We start from the raw sequence: 18,685 nt of genomic DNA, 5'->3' as shown, positions 1-18,685 counted from the left end.
CAGGTTTCTGGGAATTAATAGTGAACAGTGGTATCTCAAGGAAGAAAAATCTCAGGATTCTCCTTCAAAATTATTTCTGTGGAATACTCTTTGATAGGGGGATAACCTTCTAAAGCCTGTGAGAGACTTACCTATTAATAACACTTCATACTAAAGCTGGTCTATTTTAAGGTCAAGTTTTCTTCAGTAAAATTATTTAGCAACAAAGTGAAAATTTTCAGTACTTTCTGGGCATTTTTCATGAAGCCAGAAACTGAATAGTGTAGCTGCATATACTGATACACTTGGGGAAAGGCAGAATAAGATGAGCACATTAACACTAAAAGTACTCAGACTTTTGTTTGATCAGTGCCATAAGCATTAAAGTTTGCAGACCAGCATAAAAAGTACCGATAAACATTAATAACATAGTGAGATAATTCTGTCACCATCAAATTACATGAGTTATTAAACCAAATTGTCACTTCAGGGAGCAAATAAACAGGTTAAGTATATAAACTCTCAGTAAAGTGCTGGTTTGCTAGCCTTTTAAATATCTGATTAATAAAAAGAAGTATTCATGATTATTAATAATGCCTTTAGTATTTAGCACATTGCTTTTCCTATTTTAATAGCTGGCCAATACAGACAGAATTAAGAAATAAATGTTAATTCTGGCTTTTGAGTTTCAATATTGAAAGCCGCCACAGAGCATGGATGCTATTTACTTCCAAATTGTAGTGTGAATTTAGTTTGCTACAGGATTGTTCGAGCTGACCAGCTCTGTAATTTGAGGAACTAGAATGTTTCGATCATAGTGTTTTAGTAGTTATGCTTCATTATATTAACTTTACTTTTTAATATTGAAGATCTTATTTCTTATGTATTCCAGGTCCCTCTAATATGGATTTTGGTGATGTTTGTGTGCATTCTACTGCAGTCAGAAAACTGCACATCGTTAATAACTTGTCAGTTCATATATGGATACAAATTGAGATTGAAATTGATGAATTACAGCAGACGAGTCCATTGTCTCGGGTGGTGCCTCCTCTTACAAAGACTCACATTCCAATTGTGTTTGAGACAGACACTCTTGGAATGTTTAAAAGGTGAAGCCTCTGATATCTGTCTTGATTTACGTGTTTCTTTGCAGTAGTAGAATAAAAACAATGTGGCTAGTTTAAGCTCAGTGTAATTATGATAAATGTTACTTGTGTATACTCATTTATGGTGACATTGTAATAATTTATGTTGCAAAGTTTTGCTAGCATAGTAATGTTTCTTAGGGTTTTAAAAAAACCCAGCTCTCTTGCCAAAAGCCCATATAGCCACAGGTATATCAGGGGAAAAAGCTAGCTGTTACAGTGTATTTGTTAGGACAAAAATTATGAGAAATCGTGTGCTTTTTGACATAGTGTTGCATTGCTGCATCTATGCTCAGATCTTTGGAGGCAACTTGTGGGTGAATGTATAGGCAAACTGTTTTCTAGCCTTCTGGTATGGACATGGAGCTCTCACTTTACTAATGCCATTAACAGGACTGTATGAGGTTGAGGCTCCTTTGGGATAATCTTCACTTGTGACATGATTTAAGTTGTATGCAAAACAATTACAAAGTGCTTTCTCTTGACAGTCTTAACTGTGTGTTCACACTCAATCATTTTATTAACCTACGTTGTTGCTGATGATTATATTTTATGTAAGTTTTACTCTGTTATAACATAATAAGTACATAAAAAATTTGAGAAATATATATATATTTTTATGTTGCAGACCTTTCACTTACATCATAAACAACCAACACCTTGGGCATGTGCTGGTAGTTGCAAAAGCGGTGCCTGTTGAACTTGAGCTGTCTGCAAGGGAACTGATTTTAAAACCTGTTCCTGGCTACTTAGCAGAGGCAGAATTTAGAACAACTGTCACGGTACGCAATCCCAGAAACCATGCTGCAGAATTCACTTGGAAACCTGTCCTTAGAGATAGAGGAACTGCATTTTCTATACAGCCAACCAAAGGTATAGTATGCAAGTACAATGTGTGTGCATGTATCCTGTATGTCAATAATGTTAAATAAGACAAACATATCTATCTGATGCTGTAAATTGTATTTTTTAGATTTGGGTCAAAATCAGTGTATCCTAAAAGTAGTATCAGATTAGAGTGTTAATGCCAAGGCAGCATTCCTGTATAAGACCTGTCCTACTCAGTCCAGTTTGTTTTTTTGATGTCTAGCCAGCAGCGCTTACGTAACCATTGTTCTCAGAAGAGATGGCTGATATTTCAAAAGGGAGGCACCTATTTAACAGCAATATCGTACAGCTCATCAGGATAGGAAATTGTCCAAAAGCACTGTATGAGCGAGGCTGCTAAGAAGTTGATGTAGACTGAGTCTGAGTGACGCAAATGGAATTCAGCCTTGGATTAGCTTCCACATGCATTATGGATCAATATTTGTTAGAAGAGTGTGAGACATTAGCTTTTACCTTCTTTCCCTTGAATGCTGGTGTTCTGCAGGAAATACATTGAAGCTCTATTATTAAAGAACTAACTGCTAACTGAATCGACATTACGTAGTTGAAACAAGATTTGACTAGATCAGGAGTGGTGTGTTCTGATTCTTGAGAAAAGATATTTCTGCTGCTACGATTTCAGATTTAATTGCAAGCAAGAAAATATATATATGGTCTTTCCCAAGGTTGTTATTCTATAAGAAAGATAGTCAGTTCTTTTACTTTTAAAAATGTTGATTATCTGAGTAATTCATTGGTAAAAAATATCAGCGAACTTTGAGTGTATTTTACTGCAGGGTACTAATAAACAGATTATGTAATAGTCATGAGAATTCAGAAACTAGTCTTACTAATTCAGCATACTGTTCAACACCTTGGAAATGTAGGCTTAATTTTCAGTAACAGAATGTCATTTCACTTCAGTGTGCTTATGTTTTTTCTAATTATGCAATGTAATTTGATAATTGTACATGTGTGTGCTAAAATGAGTAAATTATGCACATTTATTCAGGCTCTGTTGAGGCCTACAGAGATCTAGAATGTGAAGTTATTTGGCATCCAGGGTTTAACTCTCCAGAAGCAGGAGAATTCAACTTGTGTGTGCATGAAGGAAAAAAAATTAAGTTGAAATGTTTCGCAAAGGTAAGAATTCATACAGCAAATTTGGAGAAGAAAAATGTTAATTTTAAAAATTGTCGAACTTTTAAAAACCCAAATAATTTCTTAGATATATTTCTATTATATTAAGAAATTATTTTAAATTCATATGGCTTCTGTTTGATACATTTAATGGAAGAATATTGCTCCAAAAACATGATGGAGGAGGCAAGACAAAGACCATTTGCCTTTTTCTTGCTTTCGACGATATGTTTCATCACCAGAACTTTGTGGTCCTTATATATAAAGCGGTAATTGCTGTTGGCTCACTTAGTTGAACCAAAAAAATGTTGAGAGGTGGTATGATAGTTCTTCAGATATGTATTAAAGGGAAAAAAAATCAAGGTGGATGTGGGAAATATTGTTTCAGATCTTCAGGGTAACAACAGGTTATAAAACGATTTGATATTGTTATTTGAGCATAGAGCTGGGCTGGAAGGGACCTTTAGAGGTCATCTAATCCAACCTCCCTGCAGTGAGCAGGGACAACTTTAAATGGATCAGGTTGCTCAGAGCCCCATCCAGCCTGACCTTGAATGTCTCCAGGGATGGAGCCTCCACCACCTCTCTGGGCAACCTGTGCTAGTTTCACCACCCTCATAGTAAAGAACTTCCACACTATTTGATAATTTGAAAAGCAAGGCTCTGCTCTGTCTTCTGAACAGCAAAATTCAGCTTAGTTTAATCGTTTGTTATCTTATGTTACATGTCAGGGATTGTGAAGGAGAGAGACTTTTTTTTTCTTTCGCCCGATGTGTTTTTCCCAGCTGCAGGCTCTAGAACTTGCATTTTGGGAGCCAAGAAAACATTCCCTGTCCTTCTCATGTGCCTGCTTTCTCTTTTATGTGTTTTTTTTTATCCAGTAGCTTTTTTTCAGTTCTTCCTCTCTTGAAGCCTTGGATATTATCATACGTAAACAAAGATGTGTGTAAATTAGAATATTGGCATTTCCACTGCTATTAAAATCTCTGAAGTGTCTCTTCCTGACCACACATTTAGGATCAAAAAAACCCACTATGGAGCTTGTGCTGTTAATTAAATTAAAATATTTCATTTATCTTGAAATTGGTCCAAAAATTTCTCTGAAGTTGTGTCTAATCATGTTGAATCTAGGTAAATTTGATACACTGAGTAAATTTTGTCTCACATAGAATCATAGAGTGGCCTAAGCTGGAAGGGACCTTAGAGATCATTTATAATCCAGCCTCCCTGCCACCAGGGACGCCACCTCTCGACTAGATCAGGCAACACATGGGGACCAAACGGGAATCAAACCCGCGACCTTAGCGTTGTTAGCGCCATGCTCAACTGACCAAGCTAACCGGCCCCCTATTATCTCATTATGTAATGAAAAGTAGGTTGGATTATTTATTTGTACTTAATACTATGTTATTTAGTTTGCTTGTTTTATCTTTTTATATTTATAGCTTGGTACTGCTGAAGTTCAGTTCCTAGAACAAAGGATAACCTTCTATCATAGTCCAATGGGTTTATCTACTTGTAAGACAGCCATTCTTCAAAACATAGGATACAATCATGCGTACTTCCAAGTAAGCTAAAATTTCTGGCATATTTGATTTCTTGAGGTGAGGACAAAGAAGGGAGTTGATTTTATCAGACCATGTTACAGTTTTGTGTTCTCAGTTATTAAATACACACCTGCTTAAGGCTTTGACTGGTTTTTTTTGAAGAAAAAAGATATATATGAATAGGAATTCTGTCCCTTTGTCAAATTTGGATTCATGGATAGATGGACTGACAGACAAGTGAAGTGGTAATGGTCTGAAAGATTCTGGAAGTTTCATAAGAACTAGTGGTGAGGGTGGAACTCCATACTGATGTGCCCTATGAAAAGCAATTACTGCTTGGATGTTCATGTATTTTGAGAGACAGAGCAAACTGTCCAGTCATCCTGTTCGTACATACTGGCTGCCCAGTCAGTGCATAAATAGACCCTGACCAGTCACAGCAAATGTGATTACTTTGCTAGACTGACATCTGAAAGCAGGATCGGCTGTATTATGAATTGGATAAGAGATGAGATGTAAGCCGGTGTAGGTGAAGACATGATACATGAATTAGTAGGAAAACTTACCTCATTAGTTCTCCTGATCACAGAATAATTTGCTCTATTTTTTTAGTGAAACAGAGTAGTTTTCAATAAAATCTTTAGAATTTTTGTTTCTACATTATTAAAGTACTAAAAAACTCTATTTTGATTTGTACTATATTTCTCTGTTTATCAACCAGAGCGTTATAATTACTACACTCATGGAGGATGGGTCTGAAAGAATAAAATCAGCATTATCAATACGACAAATGTACCTAGCCTTGTAAGCCTCCATGATTACTCTTAAGTCAAGAGATGGCTGATTAATCTTGGTCATTATCACTTTTGTGGCTATATTTTGAGGAGTTATCTTTTTGGAGTGCATTATAAGAGAAGAAATTCAAATTTGTCCTTACTAATTGTGCATAAACTGAGTATTTAGTCCTAACGTTGTACTGAACTTTAGAGTATTAGGGTCCCATGGCCCATCTTCTTACTGTGAATGTCAAAAAAGAAGTGATGAATTTATCTATCACTGAAAAAATGCTTTGTAGAATATTCTGAGTACTTGAGAAATAGCAAGTCCTAATTTTAATAACTTCATGAAAACAACCCCAAAACTAGAATATTAATTTTTCAACTGGTGTGCAAAAATTATTTCATTGTAGAAATGACAGTCATAATGTTTAGGAATCTGTTACTTTGTTGTTTACCTATATTACCAAACTTCTAAGTCCAGGTTGGCATTACATGTTATGTAGATATATTGGTATTACATAAAAAAAAAAACCCAAACAAACCATGACCCTCCCCAAAAACCCCGAGCACCTAAACCCAATAAAAACGTCACCTTTTCCAGTGTTATTAACATTTCATGTTTGCATTTGAAGGTTCTTGATTCAAACCCAGTGCCTGGAATGATGATCACCCCTTCGGAAGGTGTGGTACCTGTGGGAGGTTCTGCTGACCTCAAAATCTGTTTCACTCCGAATGCAAAGATGAGTTTTGATACAAGAGTGGAGGTATTCAAAACTGGAAGACTTTTGTCTTTTGAGTGTTACGGTGTGTTATGGTGTGTGGAGATGTGCGTGCTTTTGAGTATTTTTTGGAAGTTAGCTCCAGTGTTCTAATGCTTTTTTTAAGGAAAAAAAAAAGAAAAAAGGTTTGCTTACCGCAGTTGATGGCTACTGTAATGCGTTCTGCTATTTTGTCTCAGTCCTGCTCTGAATAAAGTATTAAAACTGCAGTTTTTATGGTCTATGGAGGAGCAGGACTGAAATATTGCAGTGTTTTTACTTTCTTGACTTCTTTTTGTGATTATCTCAGAGTTAGATTTACTAGTAAATTGATTGGATAGTAGGAGTGCAGTTAACCTCGAATTCTGTTTTGTTTTCTGCCTGCTTGCTTCTGGAACTTGCTCTTGGTTAGATAAGTTAGATCTGGAAAAATGATATAATCATGGGGCTGATCTTTGCTACCCTTTCTGATTCTAGTCCTACATTGTCCATCTTCGGCTGCATAAATTATGTTCACTAAACCTAGTACCCGCTTCTTTTTTCTACTTCTAAAACAGATTTAGCATTGCTTAGAACAATAGGGTCTACTTTGTACCAGCACTTTTGTGAATTAATTTGTTTTGTAGCGTACTTTCTTCTCTTCACAGCTGCTGAATAGCTCTAACGCATCCACTCAACTTTCTCCTTTTGGAGAAAACCATTCATTCTAGTGATACGGCCTCCTGTAACATTGTATTTGTGTCTGCAGAAGACTGGTCTTTCCTAAAACTTTGTTGGTTTGTTATTGTTTGTTTGGTTGGTTTTTTTTCTTAATTGACAGCTATGACTACCCCAGATATGGTATGGCACAGACGCAGGATTGGTTCTTCTTTGAAGCCACATCTAGCTGGAATATCTGTGACTGGCATTTCTTCATGAAGGCATTTTCTTTACCTCTTTGTATGTCCATGACAAAGATGTGTTATATTATAAGGGCAGAGCTATTTTTATGTTTTCATTGCAAATTATGTTGAATGTCTCTATATCTGTGGAGTAGGACTTTTTTTTGTTCATTTGTTTGTTTTCTAACTTTTTTCTTTCATTACTTATGACAGATTTGGTGCAATAGTTATGTTAAAATGACCTTGTCAACAGTCACACTGTTGTCTGTTTATTTAGGTAGCAGTGCGAAATTCAAGAGTGCTGGTGCTCAGGGTTGGTGGATTTGTAGAGATTCCTGAAATAAATATTGATGTGGTAAGTATGAAGAAATTGTAGTGATTACCAAGATTGACAGTGTTTTGCTTTATCTAGATATCCAAGGGGATCTTCCCTACTTCATATTTTTAATCTTTTCCTCTACTGGCTTCCTGGGAAAATTATCAAAGAGAACAACTTAGGAAGAGAAATTAAAAATTGAATGTACATATAACAGTTGCACTAAATCATAGCTGACAGCTTTAGCTTTTGAACTTGACAATCTAGAAAAAGTATGCTAAAAGGGAGAGAGTTTTTTAAGGTACTTACAGGAAAAAAATGCGATGAAGGGACAAGGAATCCACTCATGTGTTTCCTGAATGATGAAAACTTTCCTGATGATGTAACTGGACCTATGTATTAGGTCCTAAACTGTTATATTTTATGTCCTGGAAAGATTTTAGAGATAAGGGTTATGCAAGTCAATTAATTAACCAAGATTGTTATTGTGTTATAAGTTGTGAATCTTTGAATAATTATGTGTTTTACATTCTGTTCAATTATAAACTTAACTTCACAGTGCTTTGACCCTTTTTTTAATTTTTCTTTTTAAACTTACAGGAACTGTTTGATTTTGGTGGTGTTTATGTTGGTTCTACAAAATCAATTCCCTTTTTGCTTGAGAACCGAGGACAAGCATGTACCAGAGTGGAGTTCGATTTTTCCAAGTATAAGGATTTTACATTGAGTACTGATGACCATTCAGGTATTTGCTACCTTTTTTCTTTTTTTTTAGAATTTTCATTGAATGAAGAATGGATAATGGTAAGAGAAAATCTGTCAGACTGTTTCTGGTATACGAATTTTCTGATTTGAAGAAATCTAAAGCAATTATTTTAAAATTACTGCTTAATATAAATCAAGAAAACAACATTTTAGTTTGCCTGTAAAATGACATTTGCCAAAAATAAACACTTAGAAAATGTCAGGTTGTCTGTAGATTCTTTTTTTCTTTGGTTTTTTTTTTTGTTTTGTTTTTTCTTTTCTTGTTGAAGTATGTTAAGGTATATTAAGGTATATTTTTTCTGGAAATATGTGGAATTAGATTGCTATTCTTTATTTATTAATAAAACTAGTGCGGATTCTTATCCTTTGCTCATTGTTACTCATCCCTTTTCTTCTTCGGTCTTGGCATCTCCTTTGCTATTTCAACATCTTTATTCACGAGAGAATTTTGCAGCTTTGCTTATATGGCTGGCCTCTTGTCTCTGCAAGCTCAGGAAATCAAGACTCTTGCTTTTGCAAGACAATATTATAGTATTTAGTTGTTTCTTTATGTAGAATTATATGAGGATGATGCCAAAATTTATATGACAAGGAGAGAGGGGTTTTCTTACTATGTAGTGGCTTCAAAGGGAAGCTGAAGGCTCCGAGTCAGTCTTCTTAACTTAGAAGAGAACTGTGAGGCTGTTTACAACAGGCAATTACACAGCACGGGAACCGACTTGCTGCACGTGGTTTCTAGATAAGAGTTGGAGCTTGAAACAAGTTAATATGATATCCAGTCAGTTCAGTACTGTTCAGATAGTGAATATTGGATGAATACTGATTGTGGTGTTCCAGGATGAATACTGAGCTTAGAGCAATATTGTTTCCCGGAAACCCCATGCTTCTGCCAGTGCCTTAAAATTGAGCATGAAAGTCTGAAAAAAGGAAGCAAGCACTGGTAAACTTCTATAGCGTAGAGTATGTCTGAAAGTCATTTAGAAAAACATTTCAGCCAACTATTTTTCTCCCTCTGGTAATAGTTTTCATTACTTAACTCTTTTTGCCTAACACTTTTATTCAAAGGTAGATGACAGTGGGCTTTTTTTCTAAAGTATTGTGTTATTTTCTAAAATATTCTGTTCTTCGAAATCAATAACTTTAATGAAAGTTGCTGATGATTGACACTTCTCAAAACTACCTGCAGAATACCTATGAGAAGTAGAATATTAATTCATAATTTTGTGAGAAGTGTTTACCCTACAAATATGTAGATAGCTTATGTTGGAAATCACTTAGAAGTACTGCAACTGTTAGTAAGTTGATATTTAGTGGAATAACATATGTAACTTGATTTTGAATTTTGTTTGACAGTGTTTGTCTGCAGTTCTTCAAAGCCTCACTTGTATTTGATTAACTTAAAGGGAAAGTCAGCTTTGCAATGCTGCTTGTCCTTCATGCCAAAAGAGGTAGGTTTGTGGGGAAGTGGTGATTATGCTAAATTAAAATCATGCTCTGTGATATTTCTATGGTAAAAGAACATAGAGATTTTACATGCATGTTTTAGTGTGTGCAGTAGTTTTTTAATAGTAATCTAATTTTTAAGAAAACAAGTTCCAAAATAACCTTTATATAACTTTTCTTGCTTTCCTTAAATGTTTACCAACACAAACTAAACACACTTTCTCAGTGTACTTAAAAATGGAAAAGGTATAAACTTAAATTTATGTCTTACCATGCATTTGTTAAATCATTTGACAAACTGACAGACATTTTCTTTTTGCAGCTATTCATGCTTTAACTCTCAGATGACCAAGGAGGTTTATGTGTCATAAAGATGGCTAAGTTGCTTTCTCATTGAGCTATTTCAGTGAAATAAGTTGAAGATATGCAACTTTGTGGGTTAGTTTTACATCAGGAAAATAGCATTTTATTGGAAGTGGGTGTCAATAGAGAGTGCTGTAGTAAGTTTTAAACTGAAGCCTGTTGAACAATGTTTTAGAAATGGAGGGTTTGAGCTTTCTACATATTTAGGGAACAATGAACTGTAAGAAAACTTAGTCTTTGATATTATGAACCAGCTTCAGAACAAGCAGCTGGGGACCACTTCTGCACATAAACCTGTTTCATTAGCTCCATTTTTACCTTGAAATAAATGAATATCAGAGACAACACATCTTGGAAGGGTCAACAATAATCTTTTTTTCACACCCCTCCCCCCCTCTCTTCCCAGACTTCAGTTTTTGAACAAAAGGGAATTCCTTTGTTCAAAGCATTATTCAAGTAATATTTGCATATGCTACCAGGCTGTGTCTGGTAACACTGTCATTTTCTTCCTCTTATTGCTGTCAGCTTAGATTCTGTGTGCATGTGGAACCTATTGTGAAATAACTGGTGGTGTGAATTTATAGTACATTCACTACACTGAGGTGATTTTTCCTGACAGAACGTTAGTCAATAGATTCACAGAAAAAAATGAAGCTATTTCAAACCAAATTAATTCCCTCCTATAGCATAGCAGGCCTTGAGGTTAGGGAGGAAGCAGTGGTAGTGTCATATCTTTTAAGTATCTTGCAACTGCCTGATGGAACATTCTCAGGAGCAAGGTATTCAGATTTAGACTAGATACAGTGTTAAGAAAGTATGTAATTGTTTGCAAAATGGCACATATAGATCATCATCAGTGACCTATTGTCACTCAGGAAGGAAAAATGCTGACGTTGTCATTTAAGTAGGAATGGTCATCAGCAGAAATGCAGGACTAGGTAATGCTGTTGGAGTAATCTATGTGCATGGTATTGTAGAACACGAGCTGAACAAGAATTAAGAGTAGAGGCAGACACCATACTGATTTATATAAGTGGGAATAATGTTAATAAAGCAAGTAAAATATTCTAATCATTGCTGATGACACTTGAGCTGGAACACTTTTCCATTTGGGTTGATATGCTTAAAGAAAGAAGTAGAAAGAAAAAATAGAAATAACTTCCAATACTCAGGAATATAATTTATCTATGCTTGTTCACTGCAATAGATAGATAATGAGCAGTGGGTTTAAATTATGCCAGGTGGATTAGATATAAAAACTTGTTGTAGCAGAAAGAATCAAATATTGCTATAAATTACCTGAGATCTCCATTACTGAAGACTCTTAAGATGGGTTTGGACAAACATCAACATAAATGCTTCACTCTGTCCCAAGGGGACAAGTCATCTGCCAGACAATCACATTGTAAAATCATATTCTGACAACATCTTCTTGCCACAAAGACGAAATTCTGTCCCCACTAAGGCCAGTGTTAAGGCTCTTAGTAATTGTAATAGAATTTTTTAGTGTCTGTCTCTTGTTAAGTGTGAAATTCAAACCGGTTAAATAATAATTAATACAAAGGAATATAGATTTTTGGCTTAAAATGCTGAAATTGCAATGTGGATAGGCTGTCTTCCCTTATAAATAAAAAGAAGTAAATAAATAGTGTAGAGGAGTTAGCTTTCTTTGTGGAATAGATGGGAACAAGATAATGATGGTACAGTTAATACTTTAGCTTAGTTAAGCTAGTATTTAATTGTTTTGATTTTTTTTTTGGCATCTATACAGAAAATTCAGGTAGGAGGTCTATAAAAATGGAATGTCACAAATGTATTTATGTAAAAATGATAAACGGTCTAGATATGCTGCAACAAGTTCTAGCAGTACTGTTCTATGAACGTACTATGTATAAGAATTAACAGGTTACAAGAGTTTTACTTTCAAGGCCTTAATTCAATTTACGTGCATAAAACAATTTTACTTCACTCTTGTCAAGTACTTAACAGAGGTGTTTCTAATTTACACTATAGATGCAATTTTCATTAATTTTTTTTCTCAATAGCTAAAAGCATACAATTACATGTAAGATCTAAACTCCATAGATATTGATAGGAGCCACAACCTGAAACCTGATGCCTCCGTTCTTCCTTGTGGCACTGGATTTCTCTGGTGACAGTGCTACTGTACAAAGCGATCCTTTTTTCTCTCCACTTCTTAGTGGAAAAAAAGTGCAGTGGCAGGTCAGTGCTGCCCCTTACAGACTAGTGAAATATCAACTCCTAAATAATACCCTTTCCATTCCCTTCCCCAACTATCAAAACAGGAATTTTATTTGCCTCCCAGTACTCTATTTTCCATTGTTATAATTGAGCTCTATTACTATCTTCTTTCCCTGTCAAGTTGCAAGTTGGATTAAGAGTAAGAATGTTGCTACTGACACTGCTGTAAATTGAAGTGACTATTTCTGAAGACTGCTGAAGTAGCAGATAATTATTTATGTTTAATTTGACTTGTCATCTGAACTACTGTTCAGTATTACTGTTCTTTATTGATAAGCATTTCCAACTGTCATTTGATACTGGTGGTATTGTAACATAACTAAAGACAAGGTTATACCAGTTAGCACTCTGCTCTGGATATAAATTTTGAAAAAAAAATTCTTATATTTGACTGGATCTGTTTGTGACTGCTTTTCTTGAAAAAAATTAAAAGAATATGTGGAATATATTGCATCTATTGATTACGGATTTCTCCATAGAGGTTTCTGATATTTTTTTAATTTTTCAAACTCTAGATCTAAGTGTTATTTTTGGCGAAGTGAACAACTTCCTGCTTTAGAAGTAGGGGAATAAAGAACTTCAAAAAGGAAATTTTCTTGGGGCATCTCATATCTCAAAACCCAACCAATAAGTGCTGCTTTAATGAAATGCCTTTATTTCAGTTTCCTCTTCCCCTTGTTCTTGGTGCTAGGTAAGCTCACTCTACGACCCATGCTTCCTTTCTGCTCCAAGTGTATTTTTTTGCCTCCCTGTTGGGCAGCTTACTTATTGCCAGGAAAGACGTGTCCAAGTACAGCTTAGAACCCGCTGGTGCTCACAAAATAACGTCACTGAGAGTTAGTGCAGCCCCGATAGCTGGCAGCAGTAGCACTGGCTCACGTTAAATGAAGTTAGCAGGGAACTGCTTGAGAGAGTCCAGCGCAGAGCCACAGAGATGATGAAGGGAGTGGAACATCTCCCTTATGAGGAAAGGCTAAGGAGCTGGGTCTCTTCAGCTTGGAGGAGGCTGAGGGGTGACCTGATAAATGTTTATAAATATGTCAAGGGGTAGTGTCAGGAGGCCAGAGCTAGACTGGATGGTCTTTTGAGGTCCCTTCCAACCCCTGATATTCTGTGAACTTTGAAGACTAAATGTGTTGCCCAGTATGGCAGGCCTTAAGGAAGCATCTGGGAGTATGTGTACCCCTCCTAGAGTGCTGTAGCTTTTCTTTATTTTAACTCCTGCAAAGTAGAGTACTAATAAAAAGAATAGTTGTGTTTAAGTGCTCCAAGTACCAGCATCACTTACTGTGATTGGAATCTCTCAGTAGTTACTGATTCTTAAAGGACTTGCTGTGGTATCAGAGTTCTTTATCATTCGACCTCATCTAGACTTCTCCGCTTCTCTCACCAGATTTCTTCCTTCTGTTTCCTGACTTTCCAGTCTTGAAACAACTCTAATCTCCTCTGTCTATTGAGCTTCCTCTATTCAGGTTTCACGGTTGCAAGCGCTGTTTCCTGCCTCTGCACTTGAACAGCTGTTTCTTTGCTCTCATCACCATTTTCTGGACAATTGCTCTTACCCAACTTAACCTCCCAGCTGCTGTAAACCTTCTGTGTCTCATGGAGTCACGTTCTTTTCTGTCCTCCTTCTGGTTCTACTAAAACTTCCTGCTGTTGTTGTAGTCATCGCTGACAATGCTACTGTATAAACCAGCAAAAGTATTGCTAAGGAAGCAGATATTAGAACCAAGGAAAAATTAAACCAAAATAATTCAGAAGCGTTGATTAAAAAAAAGAATCATAACACCATGGAATTATTTTAATACGCTTTAAAATTTTAAGAAAAGCTACTTGAATTACTGAAATAAGGTTTCAAGTCATTTAGCCTTGAACGTGGTCTTGAATTCTCCTCCTAAAAATCAGCTTGGCAGTAACTTTCCTTCTGCCTCAAAAAGCTTCAGATCAGCAAAGTAAATACATAGGATCTCTGAATATTCTATAGTTCATGCTAAAACTTAATTTGCACAAGTACATGTGACATTAAAAGATGCTCTTAGAGATGTAGTATGTGACATGCTTATGAAATAATATCTAAAAAAATTTAAGATGTTTTTCCCAATATTCCAAGTGGTGAAACTAAGTGCATGCATTATAGATAAGGCTAGGATGTTGTCCAGACGTAGCCTGGCTGTGTCTTCCTGCTATTCCAGCTTCTCAGAAGGTGTTAGAGGTGACAGGGCTTTCCACCTCCCTGGAGAGAGTGATGTTTGTTGGCCGTAGAAGTCAGAGCTGTAAGTGAAAGCAGTATATAAAAATATATATAAATAGTTAAGCTAGCAAACATTTCTTAATATCATATTTGTATAGAGTCTGTATTCTTTTCTGTTTTGATATAATTTTGAGAGACATTTCGATTACATTTTAGGGTGTTTTTTTTGACTGCAGTGTAAGATTTAGCCAGTTGATGGGTTAGGTGGGGTTCTCATTTCAGAACTGAACAGAAGAAGAAAACTGGTAATTTAACAAAAAGCACAACCAAACAAAAACCCCTGTGACTATCTGGCCAAATATCTGTTGTAGCTCCCTCATCCCTATCCAGAGACAGAGTTAAGAATGATTGCTAAAGATATTATTTATTGATTGATTGCTAGCAGTGATTGTTTTTGAACTGAGTGTTAAATCATGCTGTCCAAAAAGCACAGAAGTATGGCTTTTCTGACCATGGCTCTCTTTGTGCGAGCTACCTGTCCAGGTGAGTGAGAAGCACCTCATTCCTTGGGTTCTGTGCCAGGGAAACAGGCAGCATGTGGTCACCTTAATTATTTGCTCGTCTTCTTTCCTCAACTGCTCGTGTGCTCTGCCAGGGGCAGGATGATCCACCTGCTCGGAGCAGTGGTGTGCACGGTGTGATAAGGAAAGCAGGCAGAGCAAAAGCAAGGTGCAGGAGTGTGCTGCTTCAGAGTTAATTTGACATCCCCCTCCCCCTGCCCTTGCTGGAAAATAACAAATTCCAGCGTCTTGAAAAAAAAAGCAAAATGCACAGCTGTGTAATAATGAACCCTGTGAGGGCCTTTGATTGAGATAAATAGAGCAAGTCACACCTGTCAGAGCTTATTGCTTAAGCTTTTTGTAGAGAAGTGACAGGTGGGTTTGATTTTTTTTTTGAGTGATTTTCATGATTTTTTTTTTTAAGTGGAAGCACCGAATTCATGATGTAAGAATGGAATTCTATGGAAAACTGCAGCTGTGGAATTACAGGGTATTGGTGGTGCATCATTTCTGATTGTATACAAAGGAAAGATTTCATTATATTTCAGTGTTTTGAATGATGGCTTTGAACACTGGCCACGTTATTCATTGTGGAAAGCTGCTTATCTGTGATATAAAGCTGGAGAATTTAGGCTGCATGGAAGATTTAAGTGTAGTGTATGGAAAAGCTCATGTTAAATCTAAGAGGAGACTGAGAATGTATACAGCTGCAGGACATAAACCCTTGGTTTTGCATTTAGGTTTAAATTTGAATTGAAGAGATTCTTTCTAATGTACATTACATTTTCTATCCTTGTTTCGCTTCTGAATCTGTATCTTGTTAGTGCCATAAATAAAGAAACTTTAAAACTAGCCTTTGCACAAAAATTCAATGAATGCTTCAAGGTATTTGAACAGTCTGTATGCTATAATGTGGTAAATGCAAGAATATTATCCTTTACAGATGTTTGAACTTAAAATTAAGTCATAAATTAGCTTACTGATTTACTTTCAATTCCCTGTGAAGTTGTATTGTGAAAGCAAGCACTGTGAATTTAGGGAGATGTCACGTATTTGTGTTAAACTATATGCTACCTGGATTTGACAGCAAAACTTTAGTCAACCTGGAGAATATATTACAATATATTATTGTAATACAATATGTATTACAATAATAATTAGCAAAATATATTTTATAAAGCATAAAATATATTATTGCATTGGAGTACTTATTAAAGGTGGAAATAAAGTAACAACTTTGAAAGTGTTTTTTGAAAATAACTTTTTTTTTCTTATTCTCAAGTTACCCTCTTCAACCTGAAAACTGTGCTTGAGTTTGTTTGTGTTTTATGCATGAATTTCATATAAAATACCTTTTTAATTGTCCTGGTTGATGGGGTAGTTGTTCCCCCTTTTGTTTCTTTCTGACTACTTAGGCCTGAGGCAGCTACGTTTACTCTCCCGTGTTGGGCTTAGAGCTACAACATACTTCATATCAGACCTATTTCATAGATTCAAGTGGATTTTGGAAGCAGTTTTCTGGTTAGGCAATTCTCTTAAAATCCCCTCTACATAAAAGTTTTCAGGAATATCAGGGTTTTTTTTTTTAAAAAAGAATTGTTATCTTCTGGTGGCAGCCTACACAAGCACATCCTTTCCTGGCGTCCTTTGGAGGTGTTCTGTGTGAACACACAACAAAAAGCTGCTTTGTTTCACGTGACTAGTCGTTTTAAAGCTGCTTTTGAGGTATTTAATTGCTAAGACTACCACTTTGTAGATGATGCCTCCTTTCCAATTAACGTGTGTAATTATTGGAAATCAGGACAGGAACAATATTTCTTATCAGGATATAAAGAACCTTGAGCTTTTGTGAAAGAACTCTCTCTAGGCTCCTTGCTTCTTGCCTCTCCCTGTATTCTCTAGATTATGAAGTTAAATGCAGCTTCAGAAGAATAATTCAATAGATAAATAACTGTAAAGCATTAATAGATTATTTAAAAAGCAGCTACAAGTCCAGTAATAGCACAAGGTTTTTTTTTAAAAATATCATTATTAATATTTTTGTGTATATATCTTACAAAAGAAAATTTTCCATTATGGAGTTTTGGAGACTAAAAACAAATATTTTTTTCTTAAAACATGCATAAAAAGAATAATAGTGGTTCTACTTGCAAAGTGAAGCCTTAAAATAGGAAATTAAGTTTTAATTCTGTTTCAATAACGTATGTATGCGTGTAGGAATTGTAATATGATTTCTAGGTATACAGAATTTTAAAAGAATTTGTCTTTCGTAGTATAGATTAGTTAATGAGGCAAAGATATGTATGAATAAAACAAAAGGTGTGTGATTTGTTCTCAGTTATAAAAATACGTTTTTGCTATAAGAAAGGATAGTTGTCTCAAAAACTGCAAGGAGTCATAGGTAGTAATGCGAAATCATGTATTTCACATGTACTTTGCAGTGAAAGGAACTTCTCATGCTATGAATAAAAATATCCTTTTCAGATTAATTTTTATTTATGTAATTTATGCCACAAGAACGTATTTTGAAGATGATTAAATGAGGAATTTTATGTGGGTGACTTGAGATACTAAAAATAGAAGAGTAATTAAATCAGGAGATTTTTACTCAATCTTTGTTTATGATGAACCTTGAGCATTAGTTACTAAAAAATCTGAGATGGCATTCACCACGTTAATTTTGAAAAGCCAGTTCGGCGTTATAAAATGTAATCATCATCACATTTGAAGTATCGATGTAAATCAAGTGACTGTGATAATCTCACTAGAAAAACTCCCCCCTATTGCATGCTTTCCTCCTGCTAAGCACAAACACACAACGTGTTCCCAAGGCTCAGTGCACGTCTTGCTCACCAGGAGTTCGTAATTCTGTGTTACAAACCCTGTTGGAACTTCAAACACTCCAAGTGCTGTGTACTTGGTTCTCATTATCTAAGCTCTGTGCTGGTTCTGTTATAGGTGGGTATGTGCCTCGTGGCCTGGCTAAGGACAATTTTCTTTTTCCTTCCTGTCATTTATATATTCTACTCACTGCCGCATAGGTGAAAGTGAAGCATGATGCACTATTTTCTGCAGTTTTTTGAGGGCTTTTAAATGATTCATAACATCTTTATATAGCTGATTTTATTGCAAATTTTAAGCAGCATGCAGATTTTACAGGCCAGAGTCCTTTCTGGACATTTCAGTGTCCTTTAAGGTGAAAACAGAGTTTGAAGGACTCTGTGGTTTCATGCAGGAGTTTCTTGGGTTTTATTTTTTAAACTCATGCTCCACCTTGATCTCACAGCCTGTTTTGTTTATGCTGGGTGTGCCATAACAGGTGGCCCTTTCTCTTCAGCGTTGGAGAAAGGCTTTCTTAACTTGCCTAGCTTTGCCACTCAGGAGAGTGGTTGGAGAGGAACACAATGGTAGTGATTTACCAGAAGCCTTGCCTGTAGTTGTGCTGACAACCCCATTACTTTTGGGCATATGTTTTTTTACTTTATTGGGGAAAAAACTACCTGGCTACTGGTGACTTAAAGGGCTGATACTGGGTGTTAATATTAACTACCATATCATGATCAGGTCCTAAATTAATTTCAGTACAAATTGAAATAGTAACACCACTCAGATGGTTCAAGAAGTACCTACAGTTTCTTTGGGAAAGGGACCACAATGATTTTTATTTTTTTGTTGTCCTTTAGGTGGCA

The 18,685-nt window shown here is 35.7% G+C and overlaps 1 protein-coding gene across 1 annotated transcript in view; it reads left to right on the top strand.

Moving 5' to 3' along the window:
• Positions 1–18,685, top strand: part of LOC104271927 (uncharacterized protein CXorf22-like) — a gene marked incomplete at both ends in the record, with an annotated part of 58,259 nt that overhangs the window by 5,611 nt on the left and 33,963 nt on the right. Inside the window, 7 exons of the mRNA XM_009866765.1 lie at positions 872–1,088; positions 1,753–1,997; positions 3,004–3,134; positions 4,577–4,699; positions 6,090–6,221; positions 7,374–7,451; positions 8,013–8,157. Coding sequence (XP_009865067.1) covers positions 872–1,088; positions 1,753–1,997; positions 3,004–3,134; positions 4,577–4,699; positions 6,090–6,221; positions 7,374–7,451; positions 8,013–8,157 — 1,071 coding nt within the window. The remainder of the gene's footprint in view (positions 1–871; positions 1,089–1,752; positions 1,998–3,003; positions 3,135–4,576; positions 4,700–6,089; positions 6,222–7,373; positions 7,452–8,012; positions 8,158–18,685) is intronic.

Source organism: Apaloderma vittatum, unplaced genomic scaffold (genome assembly GCF_000703405.1).
Source record: "Apaloderma vittatum isolate BGI_N311 unplaced genomic scaffold, ASM70340v1 scaffold23953, whole genome shotgun sequence".
Taxonomy (NCBI): domain Eukaryota; kingdom Metazoa; phylum Chordata; class Aves; order Trogoniformes; family Trogonidae; genus Apaloderma; species Apaloderma vittatum.
This window is presented reverse-complemented; position numbering and strand designations above follow the sequence as displayed.